At 44.2% G+C, this 23277-nt stretch overlaps 1 protein-coding gene across 4 annotated transcripts; it reads right to left on the bottom strand.

The window, feature by feature from the left end:
* Positions 1-4274: 4274 nt before the first annotated feature.
* Positions 4275-21408, bottom strand: LOC146199460 (uncharacterized). Of its 4 annotated transcripts, XM_084594945.1 has the most exons (15): positions 21278-21408; positions 20209-20340; positions 18635-19062; positions 15356-15893; positions 13993-14033; positions 13825-13903; positions 13576-13721; positions 13310-13459; positions 12966-13082; positions 12797-12864; positions 11208-11342; positions 10801-11006; positions 10229-10374; positions 9651-9711; positions 4275-7713 (listed from the first exon to the last, which is right to left on the bottom strand). In XM_084594945.1, the coding sequence occupies exons 1-14, from the start codon at positions 21294-21296 to the stop codon at positions 9700-9702; spliced, it is 2217 nt and encodes a 738-aa protein (XP_084451071.1). In that variant the 5' UTR covers positions 21297-21408; the 3' UTR covers positions 4275-7713; positions 9651-9699. The 4 variants fall into 4 exon arrangements, with proteins under 4 accessions (XP_084451071.1, XP_084451070.1, XP_084451072.1 ...); XM_084594944.1 differs by lacking the exon at positions 9651-9711; XM_084594946.1 differs by lacking the exons at positions 9651-9711; positions 21278-21408 and adding an exon at positions 21107-21271.
* Between the last annotated feature and the right edge of the window lie 1869 nt (positions 21409-23277).

Here is a 23277-nt window from a genome sequence, read left to right as displayed (position 1 = left end):
ATAATTGTGTAGTACAGCCTGTGCTAAAGTACAGTATCTTCACAATTATAGTTGTCACAGGATAAGACACTTCATTAGATGGTATGGAACGTTAAGTCAGTATACGAACTGACTATCGTGTTGTATGCAAAAGAAAGTTGCCTTTTGCTATTGCTAACTGCAGCGATTAAACTAGTGCAACAGCTCAGTGAATGAGATGAGTGATGGCTACATGATGTCACCGAAACACTTGCACTGCAGAAACGGCCCAGTCAACCGAGCTCGGCCACACGGCGATGCTGCTAAATGGCTAATAATACTGTGGTAACATGTGCTGGACTCCGAAGTTGGGCATCAAGGAAGATATTGCTAAGCGTGCCGAGGTCTGCCGCATTGCCCAATCTTGGAGGCCACGTATGAGCGTCATGAACGCCGTTACCTGAGTGGACTCCTTGCCGCATGAACTGATCTTGACCACATGCTGTGCTAAACATGCTGAACAGCCCTAGTAACAAACTATGTCATGCCTTTCTTGAAATTATAGTGCCAATGCAATCTGCTGCGTGGAAGAATTATTTATTGCATAAATAATCGCAAGATTTACTGGAAGTGCAGTGCAAAAAGTTATACAAAATTTTACACAATGGAGTACATTTCTATTCAATCCACATTTGTGGACATGTGCCTCAAAGCTGCAGCACATAGAAAAACATTCCAGCATGTTCTTTACTTTTCTAGCTTATTGTTAGACTGATAAATGTTTACTTATAAAATATGCTTTAAAGAATTATTCTTCAGTTTAATAGATATAAACAGACTTGCAAAGGCAGGATGCAAAAGATTAAACCTGCATCAGTACACATTTGGAATGCTCATGTTTTAGTGCCACTGACTGTTCCCATCATAGGGCATTGCTCTTGTTGGCAGCTGCTAGGTGCCATGATGCTTCTGTCAGCTGTAGTTGCTCAGGTTCTCTCGCTTCTTCAGAGCTGCTTTCTAGCAGGCAACTAAGCTTATAGCAATACTGGTCTGAAAAACAAGCAAATGTAATGTGCATTTTTCCAGCAATTGCTCCACGCATATCTGAGGTGTTATAACTCCATGTTGTAAGGGGGAAATAAAGTGTAAAGTGACTCCACCCATTTACTTGCTCTTGTACGCATCGGTGCAGGGACATAAAAAAAATCCAACGACCCCGTGACAAACTTATAAAGCACAATAACTTGGTGGCTTCAGTATTGATATTTGGTTTTGCAGCTACACTCAATCTTCAAACTGTGCCAGCTTCCCCAATGCCCGTGAAAGCTGAAATCATATTGACAGTACCATTGTTTTCCCAATGGATAAGGACTCCATTTATAGAGATAGTCTGTTTAGAGCTTCCTTATCCTCTCCACTTCAGCTCTTTCAGTTCTCACTGAACAACCGTGCAAGCGATTCCTCCTTCTAGTACCACTTGCTAAAATTCCTGCGCATTCCATCACCTGAAAAGTCATTGTCAGAGAGCCTTTGTCAGCCTTCACGAACACTGCATCAGCACTCATATCATCCAGTTCTCCTTTGAAATGCATGGTTTTAAATGCCTGCAGTTAATAAAGGTATTTCATATAGCATGTGTTCACAAAAATAGAACACTGGGGCATTAATGTACCCTGTTCACAATTGCTGCTACTTTCAAACCACCACGGCATTTTTGTCGATGACTATGAAAACTAGCGTTGAAAGTCGAGCTAGTTGGTCAGACAGCATCATGCACCACGCAGCAGAGTAGGCGACGAAACACAGGAGAGGCACACAATACACACACACACATAAACAAGGACAATGCTGCACTGACAACTGATTAAATCTAACAACAACATCCTTCTCCACTTCTAAGGACACACACCACTTCTTCTTTGACGGCCCTCCCAATGATCTAAAAGGTCTTTCCCTTTCTTTGACAGAACAGAAGGCAATAGATCATTTCTTGATATTTTGCCGCCGTTTTACCATGATGAGAAAACTGTATTTAGAGAAGCCGTTACAACAGCTGGGTCTTAATTTGAGCAGCCAGATTCTATTATCGTTCGGTGCCACCATGCTTGGGTGCAGCCACACATGTTTTTGACGCCATTCAAAACTTCTTAATAGAAACAAAACGTCTGCCTTGCTAATATGTTTTGAATTTTTAATCTGTACATATAAATCTTAGCATTCTCCTACTGCATGCGTTAGTATTTACTCTTTTTTATTTTGGTTTTTCATATTTAAATTTCCTTCTCTATTCCCTAGCATTTATTTCTATTTATTTTTGCGATGCAGTTATACATCTCAAAATCTAATATCTCTGCACCCCAATTCTTGGGCGATCCTTCCGTGTGGGTCAGTTCAGTTCATTCATTCAGTCGTGTCCGACTCTTCGTGACCCTATGGACCATATCACGCCATGCTTTCCGGTCTCTCACTATCTTCCTAACATCACACAACTTCATCTGCAGCGCCTCGAGGATGCCATCTAACTGCCTACCCCTTCTCCGGTGACCCTCAACCTTTCCCAACATGAAATCTTTCTCCAGCAATTCCTCTCTTCTCATCAGCTAACCAAAGTAGCTGAGCTTTAACTTTAGAATTTGACCCTCCAATGAGCAGTCAGGGTTTATGGTCGACAATATCGACTGATTCGATCTTCTGGCCGTCCAAGGAACTCTCAAGAGTCTCCGCCAGCACCACAATTCAAACGCGTCAATTCTTCGGCAGTCAGCCTTCTTCACAGTCCAACTCTCGCATCCATACATCACAACTGGAAAGACCATAGCACGAGTTATATGGATCTTGGTTGGCAGTGTAATGTCTCTGCTCTTTACTAGGCGGTCAAGGCTAGCCATGGCTCTCTTTCCCAAAAGATGCCGTCTCCTAATTTCATGGCTGCAGTCTCCTTCCGGGGTAATCTTGGAGCCCAAGAAGAGAAAATCTGTCACAGCTTCCACTCGTCCCTTGATACTCCAGGACTTGATAGGGCAAGACGCCATGACCTTTGTCTTTTTAATGTTCAGTTTAAGCCCAAACTTCTCACTCTCTTCTTGTCTCATCAGAAGTCTCTTGAGTTCCACTTCACTTTCTGCCATTAAAGTGGTATCATCTGCATATCTAAGGTTGTTGATACTTTTCCCAGCAATCTTCACTCCAGCTGAAGACTCGTCCAGACCGGCCTTCCTCATGATGCACTCAGCATATAGGTATGTGCCATCAAATTAGAGAACAACAACAGTTGTCAGTGCAGCATTGTCCTTGTTTATGTGTGTGTATTGTGTGCCTCTCCTGTGTTTCGTCGCCTACTCGGCTGCGTGGTGCATAATGAAAACTAGTGCACCATTTACTTATTTACACCTCTTGCATGTTGGCTTCTATCATTTTTTAATTGTACCGATGAGCAGGCAAAAATAAACATTTTTATCCTGCCATAAAATGTGCATATGGCGATTTTCACTAATTTGCTAACCTTATTGGCTTCAGGAAGAAAATGCCATTTCAGAGCTTGTAAATCATCCCAAAAATAGCTGACTTATGACAGCAATTGAGAGAAGAAAAAACACCATGAGAAAATGCTCTCATCTTGCAAGAAAAGCTATGTCAAGTGACTCAAGTGCCACTTCCCTGTTCCAAGAGATGTCTCAGATAGTGAAACCTGCTGTTGTCTAGAGCACTCCTCCCCTATATCGGGCTTAGCGTGTGTAGTACTGGGCGAGAGATGCACCAGTAGCTGGTCACATGGCACTTCTTTCAAGGAGACTAAAAAAAAAAAAGCTGCATAAATGATATACATGGGTGCAAACATTACAGCCAGTTGTTTAAGACACCCTACTACCACTGAATCTACACTTTGTTTCTGAAGCCAATTAAAATGTTACCTAATCAATATTTACCAATTGCCTTTGAAGAACAAAGATACTGCAGACTTCTGCACATGCACAATTGCATCACATGGTTCCAACCGCTGGTATCGCTTTCATTTTTTTTTTTCTGGAACTTAATATAGAATTATATACGATTGACACAAGGCTGCAATAGGCAAATGAAGGTTCACAAGTGGTGCTAGAATGTTCTGTATAGGGCCTGAATAAAGGCTATATAGTAACGAGTCTGGACTTTTTTTTTTTTTTCGTCACTTTTTTATTTGTCACAAATCTATATATATAAGAGGCTAACTTCTGCACAAACTGAACAAATTGTGAAGCAGTGCAGAATATTCACTATACACAAAATGGCCTTGCTAAAACAATAAAGAGCCAATGACCCACATTTTGTGTGTGCCAAAAAAAAAAAAAAAAGCTTTGGAGCAAAAACACAACAAAAAAAAAACTTGCAAAACATCATAGATGGCACCAGGACTAGAAGATATCTTTCTTTGCAGCAACAGAAACATTGCACAGCAGTATACTAATACATTGTAAGAGCACAAAGTTAAAAAAATAAAAATTTTGAACTGCACAAAAGCATCTTTAAAAAAGAAAGGAGCTTTAGAGGAGAAAAAAAGAAAGCAGGGCTGTGGACACCCAACAGATTTTTACAGATGCCAGGTCAGTAAACAAGCCCCCGCTGGTGAACACATCCAGGTGCAAAAGTATAAGGGCACTTGTGGAAAAGAGGGCTTAATTTTTTTTTTTTCTTTTCGTTCACACCAGCCTGATCTGCACAATCGGCAACAGTGTCGGGTGTAAAGGACAAAAGTTGCAGCGCTAACGACTCCAGTCCACAGAACATCCGGAATGATTCTGTGCAATAGTAAACTTCAGTTTGCCTCGATGCATTTTTCAAAGCATTCTAGCACATGATCGGTGCACTGGAGACTATCAGCTTTCCCAGCAACTCTCAACAACACTGCAGCCCATTCTGACACTGTCACCTTCGTGCATTGTAAGTTACTGGTGCTACTAGTATGCTCAGTTTTGTTTCCTTTATAAGAAAAAAAAAATAAGAAAGCAAAAGAAGGCTCCAAAGAATAAAAATAGTACAGGGGTATTTTTGTTTGCCTGTTTAAGCCAGCACACACACACTCAAAAAAAGGGGGAAGATGCCTCTTCTCATTCTTGGGTATCTTAGCACGTGCGACCAGCACACAGTGCCCGATACACCAGTCACTCATATTTTTTTTATACCGACGCATCCATACACACATTTTCACACAGATATTCGCAAGGTACTGTATATACATCACAAAGGCAAACATTAATATAGATGCAGTCTTAGCCAAAGCAACATGGTGCTTCCAAAAATATCCTTGGAAAAACACACCGACGTGAGAAGGTGATGAAATAGTGTAGCCAGACAGCAGAGTGGCTCACCTGGTCGGACTGTTTGCTAAAGACAAGACGTGCCAGCACAGATTGATTATCTCACAAATGTAAATAATCCACTAAGCACAACAGCTCTTACAGTATTCCACTTTGAAAGAGCTCCCTGATAAAAAAACTGGCTACAAAAGCAAAGCTTACATAAATGTCCTAAACAAAGAGGGCTCAACGGTTTGTTCTCTAGACTCATTTCACTACTACGCAAAGCACAAAATGTACATGCGCACACACATGTAAATAATACACACATGCCATACTGTTGCACGGTGTGAAATTTCGAATGTCAAAAAACATTTCTTTTTTCCCCAATTTTTATGGGCAGAGGTAATTGCAATCAAGAGTGGAATACTGTATAAAAATTTGTAGCACAATTGTACTCGACAACAGTCTCTCATTCATTCCTGCAGAAAAAGAAACTGGGGAAGGTAGGGTTTCCCCTAAAAAGTGCAAAAGCACCAAATCATCATCTCGTAGTACACCGGTCAACATCAGCCGCTTGGGGAATGGAACAGCTCTATAGATAAAATATGCAAGAGATTCTTTTGTTCAAGGCAACAAATGCTTGCTACACCTCAGTGCTTGCTGTACAATGACACCCACAGCTGTTTCACATATGTGGATGCCAACCAGCAATGACTGAAGGCATGAAGGCAGGGTACGTCACCACAAAAGGCATGCCACACTAATGTGCATGAAACGAGTGACAGCCCTGCACAGTGGCTTATATTACAGTGATTAGTAAAAATAACTGCTTTGTTACAGTGTCATGCTTACCGCAGACAGAGGTAACCATGTAGTCTCCTCGAACAAAGTAAGGCTTTTTGTTTGTCATATATTAAAATATTCTGTAGAACATTTGTCAACGATGCAGAAGTACAAAAAAGGCAGCAACCTGTTGCTTCTTGGTATGCATCAAAGCAGACACACTACACATCATACTAGGCAAAATAAGCGCTACTGGACAGTAGAGGAAACAATTAAATACATCAAAAAGGGACACTGAGTATGTGCAGGTAACTGCTGATCAGCTTATTAAAAACACAGGCAATCAATATTGATGCAACCCCTCCCCGTGCTCCTTTGTCCATCTGAGACCACATCCATCCATAAAAAGCCAGCTTGTTCACGGCAGCAGATCTGCAAGGCACTATTACTACGCTGACACAATCTCTTCACAGCAGGTACAAATGAAGAATGTGCAACTAAAGCTAAAACAAACAAACGACAAAGGATTGTAGCCAAACACTAGTTTCTTTTACTTTCTTCTTCGGGCTAAAAGTGGGACAGCAGCGAGGAAGAAGAAAGAAAAGAAAGTTGCACACATGGACCACAGCTATCTTTCTTTAAAAAGCACAAGGAGGGTTTTGGGGGGAGGTCACTTTTGTATCGTAGCACTTTTGTTTTTGCTGGCACCAAGAAACACTGACTAGCTTCTTCGTTTCTCGAGCAAAGGCACCAGCCCACACTTAACGCACACATACTGTTGAAAGCCATAGCACAGTAGGCAGAACAACACATCTTTCTATTGTATGCAGAGTCAAGGATGACAGAGGCACAAAAATTAAAATTACGGTGACGCTGCTGCTAGGGCGCAGCGAGCACTGCAAAATGTACGTGTCAAGTTTGTCCAGTGACACCGCCTCGAAAAACAAAGCAGGCCTCTTTTAGAAGCAAAGCACAAGTAGTCTTTCTCGTGTCTACAGCTGGCGTAGGCATTCTAGCAAAATTTGCGACCTGGCATATCCACCATTTCATCATGAAAGTGGGAAGACTACACAATGTAGAAATTGCTGCAAAAAGGAGGCAGCAATTGAATTATGAGAGGGGGGAAAAAAAATAAACACAGACAGGAGTATGGGAGCAAAGGAAGACTGCCTTTGGACAGTGGAGTGTTTGTTCCTGTCTGCAAACAACTCAAGTACAATGCAAAAATGGAAAGACAGAGAAAAACAAAAAACAAAACTCTGCACACTATTGCAAAGAGAGCACTCTTGTCGCGCAAACATAACAAAGAGAAAACAAAAGTTTGTTTTGTTTTGTTGTTTTTTTTTTTTCACATAAAATCAAAGTTCACTGAGCTAGTCCCTTTGTGTAGTTTTCCTTCGTCAGACCAACCGGCAAAAGCGGCCGGCCAGCCAGCCGGCCAGCCCCATCGTGTGCAGGGATGGTCGCGGGAAGGTGCCACAAGTGCACTCGTGATGTGGAGCGATTCCCCAGAAACGAAGCCGTTGTGAGCGCAGAAGAGAGAAGTTCATGAGGCAGGAATGAGCAGCGGATGAGTGAGTGATGGCAGCAGTTGGCGCACTTCTTAGAAGATGGCTCTCCTTTTTTTTTCTCAGACCCTCCAAAGCCGAGTGGTGGTGTGTTCCTTATCAGGCCGAAGTGTGTCTATTATCAATTCCTGAAAACAGCAATGTGCGACAAGAAGACAATCAGTAAAATATGACACTTTTCTTAGTTTTCTTTTTCTCTTGCATATCCGCTATAAAAGATTCATCACAGACCCGACTCTTCTTTATTCTGGCAGCAGAATAAGAATTTTTGTAACACAACCACTCAAAAAAAAAAAAAGAATGTGCACTAAAGAGACCCGAAAATATCCTTTAGCGATGCCACCATTACTTTGTCTGTGAGGCCTTTTCCTGATACCACCGTACTGCCAGCATTCTTTTCAATAGAGACAAACCTGATGCAGCGTGTGTGGTGGTTCGGGATAGTTAGCATGGGCAGTTGTCCTACCAACAAGCACCAATGTATCGTAGCTTCCTTAAGACAAGAAACTACCAGCTTTGTTCCTTCTTTACTGAAGCCTACTTGTAAATTCAGCACATCACGAGTGAAATGCATGTGGGGTAAAACAGGCTCTCACGTCTGCAAAATAAGAAAAGGTAGGACTACAACACCAGACACAAGCATTTTTTGCTTTCGTTTTTCAAGGTCTACTTTCACAAGCAATAGCAATCAAAGCAGAGTTGCAAGTACAGTGTAATCCACTTGTTTGTAAGTTGTAACGATACCAGATGTAACGATATAACGCTTATAACGATCAAATTCTCGGAATTTATCAGTTTTCCCATTGCCCCTATGTAAAAATAAACCATATACTATAACAATCCACTGTCGGCGGCATATTGGATACAACGATAGCTTTCTTACAACTGAGATGTTTACCACGAAAATTTGACTGAATGTTTGGTAAAAAAATAAAATACTAAGAAGAGGACAATGCGAAAACTCAACATAAGTGTTGAAAATGAAACGGCGTGGAGAAATCTACGAGCGGCGTTGCAAACGGCCAGGAAATGAGCGCTATCATGATCGCAGTCACTGCCTATCGCCGCACAAAGAGTGCAGTCATATGATCATCACCATCGCTTGATTATGCATCCGTGGAAGACGCCGACCAAGGTGACGGTGACAGCGTGATAGCTCTTGAGATGAAACAGAAGATTCATTGCAATTTCCGACAGAGTTTCAAGGTTGGAAGCCTCACGAAAAGATACGGACATTTGCACTCTACATTTTAGCGACCATCAAGGCTGGGGATATCCTGCAGTTCATCCAGTCGCTGATTGACATCATGCACGTAAAGAGGCCCGACGCCAACGTACGCATTTATACTGGAAGCAATGCTGCTCACAGCAACTGTCAAGCTCCAGCTGCTGCTCAAGCGAGCACAAATGTCATAATTTCTTAGCATGCTAAAGTTATTTCGTGGCTATGTATCTTGTAATAAGGTGTTCAGTGCTTTTTATGATGACTTGCATTGTTCAACCCGATTCACTCATCGCTGGCAAGTAGGCAAGACTACATGGATAGTGTGTTGTCCCATTTTTCCTTTTTTTTTTCTTCTGCCGGTCCAGATGTAACGATAATCGGTTATAAAAATCGGATTCTCCGGTTTTCTCAATATCGTTATAAGTGGACTGCACTATACGACAAACTACAAATGTCATTCCTACACAAAACTGGCAACTCCGCCACTTCATTATCCAACAAACCCAGAACGCTACTCCACGCTTTTCAATAACAATACCAAATTTCATGCAAATGGCAAGGCCGAAAGAAAGCAGCGAAGCAGTTCATGCTACAAATTAGTTTCCTGGTTTCTCAGCCTAGAAGCTGAAGATCTGACAAAGCATATCTCCCTTGCGTGCGACATAACAGGGTTGCACTGTTAGAAAACACATTGCATCTCATTACCACAACAAGAAAAAAAAAGCGGTGTAATACGGCCAGCAGTTCAGGCTGTTAAAGTACACAGCAAATGGCACACAGGTAGACAGACACACCCGGGGCTTGGTCGTTCAACCCCTCATAAATAACCATGCCAATTACCTCATTTCTTTCGACACGAGCCAAAATGCCTTTCAATGTTGCCGCAGTTTTAAAAGAAAAACTGGAATGCAAAAGGTAAGGGCACTCAGGTGGCGTTGTGGAAGCAAGCCAGAGAGCAAAACTTAAACACGTAATATTTACACAGCTGATGATATTGCTGTCTATGCTATGGCTATATGTCTGAGGCCTTTGCAAGACAGCATTTAGGTATTCAACCAAGCAACAAATCTACCGCTTGTCTCATGAAGTGCAGGAAAACAGAGGCCGGCAATGCCATCTAAGCTTATACAAACTACCACAACAACCATTTTTATCACATCAGCTTGAGTACAATGGCATGACTGGTGGCCTCCACCATGAAGTCAAGCTAGAGGGAGAGCTCCTATGAAATGAGTAGTTTCCGAAACTCACTGCCCAGGGTTTCTACTCTGATACCGCTTACGACATTACACACTGAAATATTAAAGTAAGGTTCAACCCAAAAGTTTGAACGAAAAGCAGATAGCATCGTGAGGGCAACAAATGAAAGCTTGGAGCAGGAAGTAATAGAAAAGAATGAAAAATGAAACGTCACTGACCTTGTTGGAGAGTCGGGAGCCAAACTCCTTCAGCTGTTCGTCAATGCTCTTCTTGGAATCTGAGCACTGCGATTGTGAGACTGAAGCACTTGTTGCCCCAGAAGATGCCGCCTCACTTGCAACCACGCCAGAGAGACTAGAAGAACCTGGAAATCAATTGGTGAAGCTGTTAGCGCCGTTGGCTAATGAAAAGCAAGGGAAAATGAACGTGAGAAAATACCATTAGAAAAATTAAAAAAAAAGGAACGGGGGGGATGGGGGGGCAGGTTCATGACGCCGAATGCTGTATCTTAAAGCAACATCTGCAGCACAAGATTCCCTTGCGTTAAAATGAAATTCCAATAGTCACTGACTTAAACGCTACCATACGAAACCGTCTAAATCATGGCCCTGACATCTCTGTGAAAGACTTTTACTGTGAAGTTTGCTCTACATTCATAAAACTAATGACATCGCAGCAGCAATACAACATGCATTTGGTACTCTAAACTGACAGCTCGGTCGCGCAATGAATGTTACGCAATGCAAGCTGCATCCGACCGTAGCACTCACACATGGAACAGCGCGCTCACCAATCTCATCCTTGCTTCCTGTCCTGCGGTGTGCCGCTGTTGCACCTGCAGCGGCCGAGCCCAGGGTGACGGAAGAAGCCGCGCGAGCGTGCCGCGGCCGCCCCATGACTGCATTCTGCAGCACAGCGTCTTTCTCCTGCGAGTGCTGCTGAAGCACCCGGATCATGGCATCCTTTTCTGCAAGTCGAGACTCCAGATCCTTCAGCCTAAACGCAGTAAGAAAGAGAAAGCAGGGGTAAGGACGAGGAGAATAACTCCACCAAATCGTGCACAGCGAGCACAATCCCATTCCAATTTACAACTCACACATGCACCAGACAAAAGAAAAAATAAAACTGAGCTTGCTAAAGGACGACAAAAAGTGACCGCGAATGCTATGCTCGCGTAAAAAAGAAAAAACAACTTACTTTCCCTCCTGCTCGGCACACTTGCGCTGCGAGGCATAGAGCTCGTCCATCTGCTTGAGCTTCTCCGACCGGACTTGTGCAATCAGCTTTTCGCTCTCCTGGGAGGTGCGCTCCAATGCTGCTATCTTGGCATCCCTGCAATCAGGCAGTGCAACAGGGCTTAGGAAGGCCAGAAACTGTAATGCCACACTACACTGTTCCACATCTCAAGGAACACTGCAAACTGTCAGGCCTTCCCAATAATAAGCATGACTACGATGTTTTGGAACCCTAATTGAGGTACTGCCCAGCTCTCACACTGCTGAATGTACAAGGTATGTAAAGTCAAATCTTCAGCAATGTTCAAAACAATGCTGCTTAAGTGCCCTGGCACAGAGCCATGTCACAAGGACCACACATATATGTGAGACTAAATAAATATGTCAGTTTTCATTTTTTTTTTCTCTGCTGCTATTGCAGATTGCCGTTACTCTTTAGTAAACATGCTTCACATTATGCCACTGAATGAAACCTTTGAGGCAACTGTTATAATTTACACATTACTCAGCAGGACACAAAATTGGAATGTAAAATGAGGCTAAGCTTCAAAATTTAATTAATGCTGGGGCATGTCCAAGCTGGAGGCGTTCAGGCTGCTTGCAGCTCTGTCCCCTTCTTGATGTTGCTCATATGGTTGCCTGCCCTAAACCTATATCCAGAACATTTTTTCGTTGACAACAACATCATTCTGAAAGTTTGTATCGCAACGGTTCAGTTGTTCAAAGAGCAGTGAAATGCACTGCCATCCTGAAGTGTGAAGTGAATAAGTTCATCTGAGAGAACATTGCTGAAGATGACTTTTTCCTTCCCACCACCCGGAAATTCAACAAGTGCTATATTAATTTTTCTCATATTCTCTCTCCTTCCTGCCACAGTGTAAATTCACCATTATCATCCTTTCACATTTCTCTCACCTACAGCCATTGCCGCATTTAGTGGTAAACGCCAGGCTATTTTTCACAAAAAACCTGCACGGTCTCCCTCCAAAGCAAATAAATACCTCGGCAGCTGGGTTGAGTTGAGCCTGTTTGCAAGCTACTTGAGGGATTAGCCACAATTCCGCCAGCAATTGCTTCACCATAGCAACAATTATATATTATTTAAATGCAAGAATTTGGGGCGCAGATCTGTGGCCCAGCAGAGCTACATTGCCACGCACACACCACATGCCGTCTTCTCAATCGGGCAGCTGCAACAAATGATAATAGCAATGCCCCGTCTATACTACACACAAACCAACACGTGCAGCTGTCATATGCTGGCAGAGACAGTTTTGGAACCAAACTGTATAATCCGATTCACACCAATATGGGTACTTTGCAAGCAGCACGGGCACTGAAACCTTCTGCAAAGAACGCAACAACCTCATTGTATTGAATTACAGCAGCAACGAAACGAGTGTTTTAAAGACAGCTCCGTCCATCATCTAAAATAGTACAGTTCACAGGCACATTAACGCAGGATATGCTATCTCTCAGAAGAACCCGGCCTTTGAAGCCTCAAGGGCAGGAAATGCGAGAACAAGATCGAACACAAATGAAAAGACTCACTTGGGCACAGAGGCAGCATCCACAGCTATCTGACGCATCGTGCTTTCCTCCAGGTATCTCTGCTCCCACTGATAGGAGAGATAAAAGAAAAGAGCAAGGACCTCAAATTCCATCCCCTACCTGGCAGGATATGGCGCAGCCCTTTCACATTTCTGACAAAACTACTCACCTTCGCAACCTCGTTTTCCAGGCTGATAATCTTCTCTTCGTATTCTCGCAGAGTCTTCCTAAGCATCTCCATGTCTTCCGCTTCCTTCCTCGAATTGCTCATAGATTTACCGTCATTCTGAAAGCACAAACACGCGGCCAAGTTACACTCAGCTCGTCTAAACATGGCCAAATGCTGCTCTTGAGCACAGAGCTCTAAAAGAAATGACAGTAGTACCGTGAAGCAGCATTACTACCGTACAACACATCACACCTGATACATACCACAAACTATCGAAACCTCGCTCGGCAAATGAGCGTTCTCACACTGCTGTCTCATGTGAGGGATAAGAAGCAGTGACCAACCTTTTGAGCCGTGAGATTCTCCACGTCTCGCTCCAGCTGGCTTCGGAAGCGCTTCTCCATCTGGAGTCGCCGCTCGCTTGCCATCTGCATGTCGGCCAGGTGCTTCTGTAGCTGACCGGCCCGTTCTACATAGAACTGCTTCTTGCGGCACTGAGTAAAGGAAGCAAAAGAGGATACAAGAACTTTTAAAGACCTGAAGCACAGGCAACTGTGGCACTGCACTTGGAAACGCTTCGCTTCGGCAACAAGTCAAACTTGGTCCTCACCTCTTCCTCCAAACGAACCACATTGGCCTGTGCATTGTTGAGGGCGTTGTCGAGGATGTCAATGTGATTGCGTTGCTCTTGCAGTGTTGCTCGTTGCGCCTGCAGCTCAATCTCCTTGCGCTCCTTCTCAGCTGTAAGCTCTTTGTCTGCACGCAATAAAAAAAAAGAAAAAAAAAAAAGGATTGATGGTACGGCCACGACAATGCAGTCAATTCCCAATAACTCAACGAGGACTACAAAATTACTTACTCTGTGTAAGCAGCTGAGCAATGAGGACGTCCCTTCTGCTGACCTCCTTTTTCAGTTCAGAGTCTCCATGTTCTGGCAGCTGCATATTTCAAAACATTTATTAAGCTCGAGAAGTCTCAATAATTGCTAAGGGCAAGGCTGCTGGCTGGCAGAGATAGCCCTACTCACCGATCGGATGGACAGCTGAGCCAAGGTAGTGTCCAATTGTTCTGCACAAGTGAAAACAAACGACTCAGCCCAATGTCCTAAATAACAGTAGCCAACTGATCAACACTGCAGTGAAATGTGCAAGTACTGAACATGAAAACTATACAAGCTTTAAGGAACTGAACGTCAGCTTTTAAAAACTAAGTCTTTACCCAAAACAAAGAGTGCAGTGACCAAAGTGGTCAATTATGCACAGCTGTCTCAGAAATGGCTCAAAAAACTTTCTTTTTACTGAACTTTTAAACCTGCAGGCACACTTTTTTCTTCGGCACATCAAAGCTGAGCAAAGTAATTCGCATGCAACATCAGCAGCCACCGGACAATTTTTGTCACTGAATGCATCAAATGTCATCGTGGAGCATGTCTTTAGACCAACTGCATTTCTGACTATGAAGTATGCGCTTATATGCTCTGGAATGCATTACGAAAAGTTCATGCAGTGCAACACTACACAGGAGTGCTGCTATTCAGATGTAGACTATTCTAGCATTCCTTTCCAGCAGAAACTTTCTGAACAGACCTCAAAAAAAGCACCAACACATCTCAAGCACCTCCTAAGGAATGGAACATGATGCAATCAACAAGTAGCCCCAACGTGGGTATATACTGTTGCTGTTAGTTTAATCGCAGGACATTGTTTCTATGCTCTTTGCACAATTTTCTGCACCAAATTTAAATTGAAAAACCTTTAGCCCGTTACATTATGTTCAATTCGACCATTATAAGAAATTAAGCTCTTTTCACTTGGACCACAATCTCATGGCCCATGTTAGCAATTTATTATCTTCTTCAACGTGATCAAATTTGCACATAGCATGGCCAAAAATTGTACGCTCAAATATTTTGCTAGGACAGAAACAACTTTTGCTTCTTGCAGCTTCCCGCCTCAGCAACAAGCAGCATGCCACCATCTTAACCAAAGACCAAGCCTGTGGCTCAAGCTATTCATACTAACACACACACACACACACACACACACACACACACACACACACACACACACACACACACACACACACACACACACACACACACACACACACACACACACACACACACACACACACACACACACACACACACACACACACACACACACACACAAACACTATGTGCACACATAACATAAAACTTGAGGCCGATGACGATTGCGGCCTAGAACAAGGCTTGTGCATAGATGAATCTATGTGTGTTCACGCCATTCTGCCTTGTTCTCAGAGCTCCTCCGCTACCATTACACTCTGGCCACCTTTAAGATATGGCCATGAATTCTCTGTAAAGGTAGAACTGCCCGTCGACCGAAGCGAAGAATCATCTGGCCTACCTTTGAATCGGCGCGCCACCTCCTGAGACTTGCTCAGCTCCCTCTCAAGGCGGGACTGCATGGCAGCGTGCAGGCGCTCGCGCTTCTCTGTGGACTGCACCAAGCTGTCGTGGTCTCCCTGCAGCTTCTGCAACTCCAGCTCGAGCCTCTGCAGACGCGACACCTTGCCGTAGTACAAGTCCAGCTCTGCCTTCAAGGCACTGTTCTCCTCCAGCAACTGCTGCACCGCTTGCACTGCGGTCTCGGGTTCCAGGGTCAAGGTGCTCCCGCTGGGACGGACGTGCATCTGCGGCTGTTGTTGATACTGCTGATGTTGCTGGTATTGCTGCTGCTGCTGCTGGTATAGGAGTGCAGCTGCAGCAGCAGCTATGTTGTTCTGCTGTTGTTGCTGCTGCTGCTGATGTTGCGGTGAGGCCTGCTGCGAGAAGGTGCGCGATGGTGAACCCCTGCCAGCACAGACACTGGCACTTGCTGCGGCTGCGTCAATGTCGACGGTTGCCATCTTCCAGCGTGGTGAGCTGCTTCCGCCATTCCCAGCCTGCGGCAGAGGTGAGCAGCAGATGGTGATGTTAGAAAACCAGTGTTAACAACAAGCTCTCTTTCATGCAAGCACAACGCAAATGCTACCATGTTTATTCGGACATAGGTCAGCGTGTCCGAATAAAAGAAAAAAAAGGGACTTAAAAAGGGAATCCATACTATAGAGGCACTGCATTAGTTGTTACTTTATAACTGTGGAGACATTCATTACTTGTTAACATAGCACAAGGTAGCCACATAATGTGGTCGTACAGGCACAAGGCGTTTGCTGCATGCCGGAAGACTACTAGCAAAGACGTGCTGCACAGCAAACAAAAGGGTATTTGAATGTAGCTGCCAGGCTTTACATTCACACCAAGCCTCAAAGCTGGTGACTGCTGTCAGCTCCCCATTCCTCAACAAAAAAACATTATACTGCTCATGAGCTCCAAACAAGCAGAACAGTAATGAATGACAGGAATAAAAAAAGTAGTTTACATGTCATTCTACGCTTGTTCAAGCAGCACTGCATAAGAAGAAAAAGAGTGTGGACAAAAGCAATTGTGGTTACCAGCCTCTGCTTTTTTCCATAGCGTTTGTTACGTTTAAGAATCACGCCGGTTCCGGTAAGCGTTAGATCTCAACTCAGCTCAATGCCCCCAATATGCGAACTCCCGATTTCTGGAATTGCAGGACGAAGTGCTGGCACACAGAGCTGTTTTCATGGTTGACATATTTAAGAGGTTATTTTTTTAAAAAGTGTCACATTAGCGCAGTAAGCCTTCAAGAAAAGTAATAATAATGATCTCAAATTCTGCAACAGGAACGAGCCCAAATGGAGTACTATCACACACCAAGCAGAACACCCTTCAATGTTTAGGGCCTGGGTAGTCCAAATGCACGCCACCAGTTTCACAAGTTTCACATTCAACGCAAGCTAGTAAACTAGATTCACGCAAAAAGGCAACAAGACACCACCAGTCCACACATTCACAGGCATACACTACAAGTTTTGGTTAAAAGACAATACTACACATACCACATCATCAAGAAAACACTGCAAGTGCTTTGAAATTGAACACAGCGATATATGTACCACGGCGATAAGATATGCACTATGATCCCTTTAATCCTACATGTATGTACAAACACATATTGCAGGAAACGGGATTATTAAAACATCAAATGCTACGCACATCTGCTGCATACCCCTAAGCTGCGTCATGTGAACGCCACACCGCGCTTTTAGATAAAACAGTTGGTCTGGAATGTGATGAAGCAATGGAATGTTCAGCACATGGATGAAGGCCACTGGCAAGCACAGAACAACTGCCAAAAGAGAGCAGTTTCCTGCTGTTAAATCCATCCAAATGCCACAACAGATATTTCAGTACACAGGTCTATGTTAACAGAAAGCTAGGGCTCTACTGGGGCTACTAAAATGACCAGTACACAAAAACCAAAAAAAAATTCAAATGCTTGCAGAAAAATCTCTGCCTCAAATGACGACATCCATGCATTAAAGCCTGTCACGTGTTTGATAAGCTGCTGAAAGCACACAGTAACTTCAAGTAAGGAAAGTAAGACTGCAATTGAGAAACCATGCATAACAGTTTTGTTCCACAACCACAATCACTCTTATAAACATTTGAAACACTTCAAACTATATCCCAAAAAAAATCCTGTGATCACCTGTGATGCTCAAGCAATATAACTACAATTTTCAAGCGTCCTAAGCAAAGTACCCAGGGATATGTCTGCCTTTCCTCACAGTAATCAAAGCCTGTTTTTTTTTTTTTTTATTTCTGTTTCCACAGAAGCCCAGAAGGTTGCAGCATTATAATACATGGAGTTAATGCAGTCAAGGACACAGCCTTCACCTATAGAATGTTCACATGTGCATTCACTTGCCTGACGTTAAGGCAAGGAAAGGTGCAAATGCGGCATGATACCAGGGAAGTTTGATGCAATGAAAAATTGCTCAAATCGCACTGGTATTCCAAAAGCAGAGGAGCACCCGCATTTCTTGAAGGGCATCCCAAGCCCTACATCTCGTCATAAATGGCGTGGACGGTTGGAACCCTTGTCTCTCACTCTTTGCAGGTAAGGAATTGGTGACAGCTTTTCACACTGTTCCAGCACCACCACTTAACTGATTCTACCAAGCTCACTGCACACGTATGTACATATATTTCATTGCAGTGCAAACCATCGCTCCTCTCATGAGGCATTACAGCAGCACACCAAGACAAGACAAGTGGAAGAGAGACGGGACAACCACTACTACAGTTTTTCTTCTGTTTTTGCCTCATTTTGTTGTGCTAACGAAGAGCTTCATGTCCCCCTACAAATGTGCCCGAATGTCTGCTCTACTTAAGTGGTGCCTGCGATTCTCTCAGCTCATTGTCATGTGGCCCCTTTGAAACAACTGCTATGTCTAGGCATATACTGTTGGTAACAGGAGGTTCTGTATAATGCCTTGAAAACTGCAAATGTAGCATTGCTGGTCATCCAACTAATCACAGTTTTGAGATGTGTTTCAAATCACAGCTACCATTATTCACCCACTGGGTGCTACAACTACCACATTCTTTGCAGTAGCAAAACTTGCAGAGGCTATTCAGACTTGGCAAACTCACTGACGAAAAGTATCCCGAGGCAGTAATAGGACGCACTTCAAGTTGAAAGGAGGAGAGATTGAAAAAAAAAAAGAAAGTTGCTTCACAACAGAAACTGCAAAGCATGGCGGACACTGCTCACCTGGCTAAGGTCGCCATGTGACTGGGAGAATGAGAAGCTTCCCGTAGAGCCTTTGCGCACACACTGAGGGTCCTTGTGAACTTCCTTGGCGAGGTGCTTAAGCACTTCAGACTGGTCCAGGTAATGCTTGGGTATCTCAGTGATTTCACGAACAGGTGCCGCTGCCGCAGTCAACGGTGCCATGCCTTTACCGACACCACTTTCGGGTAGCTTGCCGTAGAAGGGCGATGTGAATCCGTCAATGGAGCTGTTGTTCCGAATCACAAGCGTGTTGGAACGTGAGCTGATCTCGTCTTCGGTCAATGCAGTCTCTTCCCCTTGAGGCTCCTGCCGCTCGCCACGTCTCAAGGAAAGTCGCTCTTCTGTGCTAAGGTTCTCGGTTGATGTGGAGACATCAGTCTCGCTCCCAGAGCAGCTCTGGCAGTAACCTGCAAAAAAAAAGCATTTTCATAACTTCACTGGAACTCCTTTCATTTGTGAATGTTACTTAACTCATTTTGCAGAATAAGAGAAAGCATAAGAGATTCTACTGTGAAAGGAAAAAGCTGCTCCTCTACAGAGCCAATGTGAGCACCAAGAACAGAAAAAAAAATGCCATGCAAACAGCTGTGCAAAAAGCTGCATGACAACCGTCCCTAGCACATAGCATGAAACACAGCATTAACTGAAATTTATATACTGTTAATCACACCAAGAATTTCACCCGTTCTATATAAAAGCCGACCTCTTTAATTTCAAACCTTGAAGAGCAAGCAGCCAATAATTACATTACCTGCTTCTCAATGTACCTAAGCTGTACGAACACAAAAATGATAGCAAATGCATACACTTTCCTCACAAATATTGATCAGCGAATGCCTTCAACACCTCATGTCGCAAACTATTTTGTGTTTAGAAATTCCAGACAAAGCAGTTGGGAGAGAATTATACACGAAAAATCATAACAAAACCATACTTTAGAACTGAACTGCCCAATGTGCAACAAACTACTGCATGCCACTAGTGGAGATCTGCAAATAAATCCAGTGAACTTCGCATGCTGAAAAGGAACACTGGAACTGGAGAGCCAGAAAAGTTTGCCTTAATAAAGTAACACAAAAGAGGAAGACCCATGACAACTTGAATCAACATGTAGATATAGCAAACATTATAAGCAAAATTAAAATATAAGCCGACTGGAACAGCGGGGCTCTAAGGTAACAAAACTCTAAAACGCGTCTCCGATCGGTCCCTGGTAAGAAAAAAAAAATAAAACTCTAAAACGCGTCTCCGATCGGTCCCTGGTAAGAAAAAAAAAATAATAATATGATATCCAGGATAGCATGCCGAATATGCAAATCAACACACCTCCCCATGTCATAGCAGGGTGGGCTGGAAATTGACTTGCACTCGTGATTCGTACAGCCGTCAGCACACACACACACGATCTCACACAACCGGCAGAGCTCAGCGACAGAGTCGCACTGAAGAAAATGAGCGTGCAAGCTACCCGCTGCGCAGCGCTCGACAGCTATGTTACATCCACATATGTGCAAGATCACAACATCACAGCCGCGAACATGCGCTGCACTCACTCGATTGGTAGAACGGCGTCTGACCGTTGTGGGCGGCGTACGACGTCGAGAGTGTGTTACGTACAGCCTTCATCTTGAAGCGTGGATTTGATGAAATGCTCACGGTGTCATCCACTCGATCATTCGCGCATGCTGCAACGAAAGCATCAGTAGGCGCATGTCAGAACTCCTGAATCAAAACACATGTGGTCCAGCGACTGTGAGTTCGTACACCCACTACAACTAAACACGCGGATTCCTAAAGTGCAAACAGCTCAAGTTATCCGCGAATGGCCAGTCAGATGGAGCAAGCATCGAACGCTGCGCAATGTAAACGCTCGTTATCACGAGGACAAAGCCACAACAGAGCTCGTCGCGACACGAGTACGTCACCTTATCACAGGAATGCGAACCGTGTTGGTTGTCTCCGAAACTCATACGATGCATCGCTGCGGTAGTTCACACAAAATAAAACCAATGCTAACGCAATTAGAAGTCGAAACCAGATCGTGGCAGGAGCACAGAAACTGCGCACAAAAACATGACCTCCTGCTAAGTCTGCCTGCATCGCCGAGACATTGGAGGGCGCAGTCTTCCTCCAATGTATGAGACGTAGCACGTTCTGCTCCATTTTCGTTTCCCGCACGGGACGCATACGCCCGTATGCGCTTGGCGCACGGGCATGACAAGAGGAATATTCGAAGACACACCTCATTGCCAACCTTCCTGCACACGAGTAGAATCAACACTAGGTCCAACGCGACTGACGATCGCTCGAGCGTCCACAATTACGTGCGCATTCCACAGTCGACTGGCTTTAGGCCTATCCTCGTCGCTCGTGATGGGGTGCTCCGGGGCCGCCGCAGCGCCTTCCGTCCCGTACTCGCCAGACGGGCAAATGAACACCGATGGCGCTTACCTTACGCTGCCGTCTCGCTCGTAGCTTGTGTCGCAGTCGTACGCGTTAGTCGGTTTCGCGAGAAAACTCAAAAACGAGAGCGCAGAAACGAAACGTGTTCGAGCAATAAAGCACACTAAAGACACGGAAAGAAAAGAAATGTTTGGAATTCGCCCACGGATAAACGCTTACGAGGAGGAAGGAAGCGCATTCTCTCCCTCTGGAATTTCAGGCCTAGCGGAGAGAGCAGCGAGCCCGAGTTGCATGCAGCACTGGTAGCGTTAGTAGTGCGGCTGAGCGGGATGATGTGTAAACTGGCGTGCTTTCCTACGCGACGAAATGTAATCCGAAATGCGCAACCTGATAGCTACGTTTATCCACGCACAATTGTCATTAAACGCTGTAAGAACACCGTAAAATTTTGCGAGATTAATTCGGCTACATAAATGACCTAAAATAAAAATTCTGTAGTGATCATCGAGGTTCAACGTCAGCGGAACGCTACACCGGCCGCGCGCTTTCGTTCTCTCCGTATTGGCCTGACGGAGAGCGGACAGCACCGTACGCTTCCCCGTGCCGCACAAAACTCCCAAGACGGAGTTTCTAGTCACGCGTCGGCGACTGACCAATGAAAGGGCGCTCAGCGGGTTTTGCTTTTGGTTCTTTTCGCTTAGGAACCCCGCCGGCTAGGGAGGCAGATGGGCCGGCTCCGAAGTGACTGGCTGGGCGCGCAAAGGATGCGGAGTTTCCCCTCGGCTGTCTTACGTCGCTTGCGATGGCAAGACCTTGCATCCTTCGGCTGCCAAATGCAAGCCAACAGCACACTTCGAAGCAGCGGCGTCCGCTTCATCATAAAAGCCCCCTAATAATTTCCCCTTTATTCGCATGGGCTTAATTTGCAAAATGGCCTCAAATAGAAATGAAGTATAAGTTCGAAATTTTAGCTGATTCTTGCTATATAGATATAAACTAAAGGCTGTTCGTACTCGTAGATGCGCATTTGATCAAATGGAATTGATGCTATTATTATGGATCTGGCACTGCACTATTTCGGGTATGCAAAACGATGGAAAATGTATGCTAAGATGGCTGACTGTAGCACTTATGGGTGACTCTTTTTTACGCGTTCATTTCCGGCTTAGGAAGCGTAACTTCCTATGCGTTTTGTTATTGTTTTACGGAAGGTAGTCGCAAAAGTCATTTAACCAAAAACAATAACAATTCCGGTGCCTACGCTGACAAAACATGTGCGTAAACCCATTTTAACGCCGTTGTCTGTCTAGCGGAAGCAAGGCGCCATGCCACGGCGCACAGCTAGCTTTCATACCGGAGTTGCAATACGCGCATGGAATACCTTTAACGGATGTTCAAGGAAGACACGTGCTGAAGTCTTTCGCGGCGTTTTACATTTCGCAGAAGGAAACCATGCTAATGACAATATCAGGAATTTATATTTTTGCTACTCCCTCTCTCTCTCTCTATGTGGGTTGCGAAGGCTACGCCAAGCAAGTATGCATATTAATCGTCAAAGAACTCTGCTGAGAAGTCCGTGCATTTTCTCCTTTCATTTGAGTTCATATATAACTTTAATCCTTTTCGTCTAATCTTAAACTGAGTTTTGTATTTCGTACATGTTGCATCCTGATGTAACTCTTCGGTGACATCACGTTCCTCGCCAAATTTGACCGTATGGTTAACGGCATATTTCAGACGTAGGTTGCCATAATTGATCTTCATAGCGAATTAAATGTAATGGTGAAAATTTTAATACCTAAATATTAATTTGATAAAAAAGAAGACAGATACAAATGTATGAATACAGTGGCAGATTGCGAAGCTTAATTAGGCCCACGGTAATTCGAATAAAGGGATTCTTTTGCGAGGTTAGTTTACTAGCAGTATTGCATGAACAAAAAAAATAAGCAATCAGTTTTGAGGAACAAAACGAAGGCATGCACGACTGCTAATCGTAGGAACATTTATGGATGCGAAGAATCATACAGTGTGTTGAACAGGTCTGCATATGAAAAAGACCTTTCGAGAGTCCGTTGCAGCCGGTTTAAACGCATGGGCTGACCTGAAGGTCCAACGGGCCTTGGTCGAGCAGGAGCGCGCCGCGGCCGGCGCCAATGGGCTCATGTAAGGAGCCCACCTAGTGACTGGAAGGAACGGTCTCTTAACCTCCCTGTACA

The sequence above is a fragment of the Amblyomma maculatum genome, chromosome 2 (genome assembly GCF_055883805.1).
Source record: "Amblyomma maculatum isolate TAMU_Amacu chromosome 2, ASM5588380v1, whole genome shotgun sequence".
NCBI classification, from domain to species: Eukaryota; Metazoa; Arthropoda; class Arachnida; order Ixodida; family Ixodidae; genus Amblyomma; species Amblyomma maculatum.
Note: the sequence above shows the minus strand (reverse complement) of the source record. Positions and strands in the feature narration are given on the sequence as shown.

What these genes read in the sequence shown, in the direction of transcription:
- LOC146199460 (XM_084594944.1), bottom strand. An exon ending in GGTGGCGCGCCGATTCAAAG is followed by an intron (nt 14,034 to 15,355) that starts GTAGGCCAGATG and finishes TCACTTGTGCAG; the next exon opens with AACAATTGGACACTACCTTG. An exon ending in GATGCTGCCTCTGTGCCCAA is followed by an intron (nt 11,343 to 12,796) that starts GTGAGTCTTTTC and finishes GCCTGATTGCAG; the next exon opens with GGATGCCAAGATAGCAGCAT.